This window comes from Lycium barbarum, chromosome 1, assembly GCF_019175385.1.
Source record: "Lycium barbarum isolate Lr01 chromosome 1, ASM1917538v2, whole genome shotgun sequence".
Taxonomy (NCBI): Eukaryota; Viridiplantae; Streptophyta; class Magnoliopsida; order Solanales; family Solanaceae; genus Lycium; species Lycium barbarum.
The window spans coordinates 10,614,443-10,620,828 of NC_083337.1; the positions used below are offsets into that span (position 1 = coordinate 10,614,443).

General features: G+C 31.7%; 1 protein-coding gene across 1 annotated transcript; it reads right to left on the reverse strand.

The window, feature by feature from the left end:
* Positions 1-278: 278 nt before the first annotated feature.
* LOC132627926 ((3S,6E)-nerolidol synthase 1-like) lies at positions 279-5,877 on the reverse strand. Its single transcript, XM_060343577.1, has 7 exons — positions 5,692-5,877; positions 4,922-5,186; positions 3,596-3,977; positions 2,599-2,817; positions 1,836-1,974; positions 1,384-1,629; positions 279-677 (listed from the first exon to the last, which is right to left on the reverse strand). The coding sequence occupies exons 1-7, from the start codon at positions 5,851-5,853 to the stop codon at positions 375-377; spliced, it is 1,716 nt and encodes a 571-aa protein (XP_060199560.1). The 5' UTR covers positions 5,854-5,877; the 3' UTR covers positions 279-374.
* Between the last annotated feature and the right edge of the window lie 509 nt (positions 5,878-6,386).

Consider the following 6,386-nt stretch of genomic DNA (forward strand, 5'->3'; position numbering starts at 1 on the left):
GATGTTAATCCTAGTTAAGAAGCTTTTGTTTATTACTATGTATGTAATTATTAAGTGTGCACCACTTAAGAACTGAAAATCGAAGTATACCAAACCAAGTTCTGAAGAACCGAACTGAAAAGCGGAACGCCCACTCCTACCTCTACATGCTAATTAACTTCAATCCATATGATATATACTAAGATGTTGCCCGTAGGGACAATGTAATTGGATTTTATATCCTGCATGTGACGTTACTCTTCTATGCATGCCATTTTAAACTTGTTGACGAAGAGAAGTTTCCGTAAGAGATCCTAGTAAAACCATTTCGATTTCTCATCATCAAACTCTCTAATTAACTTCAGTATAGTTAATACAATTAGTTCAAGTCTCATCTACTTTATTGACATGGATAAATCATCATACAACATAGAGTTGATATATTCTTGGAGGGCAGGGAGGGACTGGTTATCATCATAGCTATACATAAGAGGGACCATCCTTGCAAAATTAAGAGAAGCTTTTGAAAATGATCCTGAAGATCGACTCATGAAACGAAGATGTTCCTTGTTAAGTTTCTTCCATTCATCTTCTATTAGTTTAGCCACATGTTCTCTTGCCAATTCAGTGGAAGCATCTTCGTGTCCCTTCATGTAACATTCTACGTATGAACCATCATTTCCTTCTTGATTTTCATCCTGCACCCATGCTAACTATATTATGCTAAAATTACAAACATTACAAAAAGTTCAATTTAGCTACAAATTTCTTACTCCGCCCTTTTCCCTAATTTGTGTAACGGAGTTTGATTGGGCATAAAATGGAGTTTACGAAAGATAAAAGAAAATTTTAAAACTTGTTATCTACAATATGTCATAAACATTTATATGACTATAAAATCATGTCATTAAAGGTAAGAATGAGAAGTTGAAAGTTAAAATATTTCTACATAAAAAAGATATTATCCCTTCTTTCCAAATTTATGCAGGGATGGAGCTAGTACGTTGCATGTTCGGTCAAAACCAGTAACTTTGTATCAAAACTTGTATTTGTCTTAAGGTTCTTTGAGTATGTTCAAATTATTAATGTAGAACCCAGTAATTTTGGTTCGAACCTTGTATTTTTATTAAGAAATTTATTGAATATTTACAAATTATTAATAAAGAACCCAGTAACACAAAAGGTCTAGAATCTTGAACCCGAAAAATTTAAGTCCTAGCCCCACCTCTAAACTCATGTGGCGCACTTTCCTTTCTATATTTAAAATAATTTAACTTTAAAATTTTTATTTTTACTTGTTTTGATAACAAGTTTCAAAAATCTTTCTTTTTTCTTAAATTTCATGTTCAATCAAACATAAAGATAGAAAAGTGTACAGAGGCTGTGAAATGAACATTTTGTTACCTTTGCGGTTCCAAGATCATCCCAAAGACGAAGAATCATAGCCACGGAAGAGGACATGGCTGATGCATCTTCCAAATGAGAGCTTTCATTGGTTAGACCAAGACCTAAGAGATAGAACATGTGAATTGAGACAACATGAACTCCAGAACTAACAAGCCCATTTTCGAGGTACTCATCTGCTGTTGGTATCACCCCCGAGGCAAACCATTTTGCTTCTTTTAGAAATGCATTGCATAGGCTTGCCCACTGAAATACAAAAACAAGTATAACTAATAATTATAAAGTGTAGAGATATTAACACCTTAGAATTGTCCTAAAGATATTAGGTCCAAGAGTTTCAAGGATAGTTTTGGTAAGTACTAAAAGTCTTTTCATTAAAGTTTCGTGTTCAGTCAAATATCAACATATTACTTGGTAGATGTAATAGTTCGCAAAAAAATCGTGAATAATACCGTCATCCGCAGGTTTTTAATGGGGTTCCATCCATAGGTTTTGTAGATATTGTAGCCAATGGAATTAATGGTATCATAAAGAGCCTTATAAGGTGATCTCATGTATTCTGGTAAGTCCGCCAGGGCATCCAGTTCCCACCTGAAATAATTGGGTAGCTTTTAAACTTATGGACCACCAAGATTCAAGGAGGCATACTAAAAGAAAGAAAAATAGATAAAAAATGGTCCCCTACATAAAATAATCTCTTAAATACTATTTTAAAGCAGTTTTTGTGAACAACACTTTTAATCTCTATCGAATATTAGTAAAGTTTGGTTGTTAGATTTAATATGAATCATGAAAAAAAATTGACGAATTCCCATATTTGGACGCGTAGTTATTACGGTTTCTATTTTTTGTGTTTTTTTTTTTTTTTTTTTTTTTTGGTTTTTTGGTCTGGTGCATTTTTTAGGTACAATTTCTAGTACATTTTTTTTTTTTTTGATGTAGTTTCTGATATTGCAATTTCTTGAACTTACTTGACCTTCCTTATATTTCTAGTTTAATTATTTTCCACAATTCCTGTTAATCTAACAACCTGAATTTATTAAATATTAGATGTAATCTAAAAGTGTTTACTTTTGGCTGCTTTAAAAGACTAAAAACTAGTCATTTATATATTTAAGAGACTATATATATATTTTAAATCTACGTCAAATATAAAAGACCATTTTCTTTTCATTTTCTTGTGTAGGAAACAAATTAAAATCTCAAATAAGGTACCTATTTACTGCTTCTGTGAAGAGGGTTAATTCTTCAACTGTCCCATAAACATCAAAGATGTCATCAATGACATAAATGAAGGAGATGCATTTTTCTAGCTCAATTCTTTGTTGTGACATTTTGGGAGCTGCAAGCATTGCCATTGGCCAAGCATACCATTTTAATGGTTGGTCTCTCAAAAGCTTCAAATCTTCAGCTAAACCGAGACTTCTCCACCTCCTAAATCATTAGAAATTCTTAATAATTAAACTGTTTTTGATATGGAAGCCGTATATCACTAATTTAAACTTAATTTACATATACTGACAATGTTACAAAAATTATACCATCAAAAATGAAAAAGAACGATGTTGATTTAAAAGCTCCACTAATTTGGATTGTGAGAAATAATTCTAAAATTCGATCGAGACCTTATAGCCCCTTGTGGTCAGCGTTCTTAACGTTTTTGTAGCACAAACAATCTATCCTATTTTTCAAGTTATTAATTTGACTTTTAAAAAAAAATTATAAGTAGTCTTCGAGTTTAACATGTATATATAAAGATAGTAAAAGAATTTAATTTTACACTATCAAGTTGCCTTAAATAATAACTGCAGATAATTCGCTAATAAAAATGGGGATTAATAACCTAAAAAGTAAGATGGATTATATGCTAAAACAAGTTAAAATACATTGATGGCATGAAACTCTTATACATTGTTACTCAAAAGAGAGTTTAAGTTGTATACACTATCAGTTTAAAGAACTTTTACATCATCTGGTCACATGCATTTACATGTTGTAGCAAATAATATGTCTTATTTTCTAGATTACAAAACATTTTAAAGAGGCTAAATATCCTTTCAGTGAGCTGACAGCGGGCGAAAAATTATTTACACTATAATGTATATTACTTAAACTCTAGTACAAATAAGTTAAATCCTTAGTTTTAGATGACCTGATATTGTAAAAAAAAGTTCACATTATCATTGCAAAATGTTTAACTCAACTAATTTACCTGGAAACTTGACACAATTCATGTTGATGTATCTCTTGGGTTAAGAAGTGGTCAATATTCGCCAATTCTTGCAAGGTGCTTCTTCCCCATCCATTAATTCCTTTAAAGTTACGAATGAAGCTTTTGGCCTTGTAACTTGCTAAGCTTTTGTGGTATGGATACTTCAATGTTTCTTTAATGATTCTAGCTTGAACACATGAACCATTATTTGCAAGACATGCATTTAGGTGCGAACCACTGAAATTTGCAACTTCATCAAGTATGTATTCACCTTCTACACCAACTTGTGCTGCTTCATATAGACCAATTAATCCACTAATATCTTGGCTCAGGTTTAATCCAAATTTCCCACCATCATTGTTCTTGAATTTTTCAAATACATCTGCTCAAGGCAATAGAAGGTTATTAGGTGTTTATTTCAAATTGGGTTTAATTTTTATACAATGGCAGCTTATAGAAGATCTTTACATTATCGGGTCATCTAATTAAAAGAAAACTATAGGTAGCCATTCCTAATAAAAGAAAAACAAGACAAGATGCCTTCTAAAATAGGGTAAAATACATTGATAGTTGAACCGTGTGACCAATGTTATTTTTGAAAGGTACTTGTATTTTTGTACATAATTTTGGAGTTATCGGTTTATGTCCACTTTGATGAAAATATATAAGGCGGCCCTTGATATTATCATAGGGAACAAAGAGGATGAAAGAGGGAGGGAGACATTAAGCTCAATTATATCATTAGAAAAAATTCACTCTTACAATTCAAGGTCGCAAGAGGGGTTATTAATTTTATAGGTATCCCTAGATAATTCTAAACTCATACTACTAAACATTTTGACACTATCACTATGAATTTGGCCTCCTTGAAAACACAACAGTGTATCTAGATAATTTAAATGCCATGCAACTAATAATTTAACATAGATATCCTAAAAGCCATATTGATAACATCAAAGTGCATGAATTTATAATATTCAAAATTATATTTTCAACACCCTTAATGTACTCTTTGTTTATATAATTTACTAGGAAGGTGTCTAAAACAAACTGTGATCATTTTTACTTAAAAGCTTAAGTTGTTAGAGAGAATACTTTTATTTTCTTTATATGTCCTTGACACGTCCCTCACGAGCAGGATTGATTCTTTTCAAATTTTCATGAGTCAACCACGTGAAAATATTTCTTATAATAATGGAAGATAGTAAGACTCGAGTTCAACACCTTTGCATGTTCTAAATATCATATTGAAATTTGTTATCATCTCATTTAAAAGTTTAAGATATTATAGAATACGCTTTTTGTCTTCACTGAAAAACCAATTACCTGCTGGCACGGGGTAACCTTCTTGTCTCAAAAGTCTGAAACAAAGAGAAACCTCAAAAGGGGTTTTATACTTGTGAAAACAAGCACTTTCCTTGTACTCCTTTTGTAAAATTGATTCAATCTCTTCTTGAAAGTGGTATTCAATTCCCATACGTTGAAGGGAATCCACTGAAGCAAGATTATCCAAACGATTATTATTTCCTTCGGTCCTTAGTGCATACTTTACATCCTTAACTAACCCGGCAAATTTCGTATTTAATCGATCCTGCAGTAGTAAGCATTTCATTAGTTAGAAAAACAAGAATCCGAACATAATTATTAAAATGTTTTAAAAAAAAATGGAATTTGAACTCTTCATGTTTTGTGCTGAATTATTTGATTGATATAACTTACACGGTGCAAGGGAACAGTGGAGCTATCCTTATCCAAGACAATAGAGATTTACACTGTTTTGTCGGGAAATTACATTGTGTAGATAAGTGATCAATTCTTTTTTAATGTATGTACATCACATGTTGAATCTCCTTGGCTTTTTCATGCATTTACTTCCTTATACTCCATCCCTCCAAATTTATGAGGCGGTATTCGGGTTTCTGGAGATAAACAAGTTGTTCTTTAACCGCGATTTTTTCATATGCCTTTTAAATATTTTTAATTGTTAACTATTACTATGATTTATAACTTTATGAAGTATGTATAACCTTCTCTCAAGGTGATGTTAGTAGCATAAAACTATTTTACATCGCCAGTGTATAAAAATTAAAAAATACTTGATTGTAACTCGAGTTTGCTCTGAGAAGATCTTCTTGAACAGACCATTTGTTAGAGCTTCTGCATGAAACTTGAATATTTCTGCTGCTTACATTTTGGCCAGTGCTGGTTATGTGCATGCAGAGGTATTGTGAAGGGGAGAGAGCTCTAGACATTGCCATGAAAGACAGTTTACTGTAATTTTTTTGTGGTATATATCAATTTGAAGAAATATCATTGAACACCCTCTATTTATAGTAGAATCTATCCAACACGGTACACATCAAAGTCAAGCAGGGGTAGAGCTAGAGCGTATGAAGTTGGTTTGATAGAATCAGTAATTTTGATTCAAATACCGTATTTGTCTTGAGAATCATTTTAAGATATGTAAATTATTAATTTAGAATTCAAAAACTCAAAATAATGACTAAAATCCCAAATCCATTATCTTCGAACCTGGCTTCGCTTCTTCAGATGCCAAGGTGTTGTTTGCACAACTAATTAATTTTGGCAAGCAGTTAGTTAATTAAGTTAGGTTCATGGTTGTTAAATTTTATGTTAGGGACCTAGCTAGGATGTCAAATGGACAGATTCTGGTACAAATGTTAACTTAAGTCACGATTGATATATACTTGTGGATCGAAGATTTCATTAACGGAATTCAAAAATATAAAAAGGTAAACGCATTTATAAAATAAGAAAGTTCAATATGTTT

What these genes read in the sequence shown, in the direction of transcription:
- LOC132627926 (XM_060343577.1), bottom strand. Translation starts at nt 5,853, where the DNA reads ATGGCAATGTCTAGAGCTCTCTCCCCTTCACAATACCTCTGCATGCAC. An exon ending in CAAACTCGAGTTACAATCAA is followed by an intron (nt 5,187 to 5,691) that starts GTATTTTTTAAT and finishes TTACTACTGCAG; the next exon opens with GATCGATTAAATACGAAATT. An exon ending in TTCACAGAAGCAGTAAATAG is followed by an intron (nt 1,975 to 2,598) that starts GTACCTTATTTG and finishes CAATTATTTCAG; the next exon opens with GTGGGAACTGGATGCCCTGG.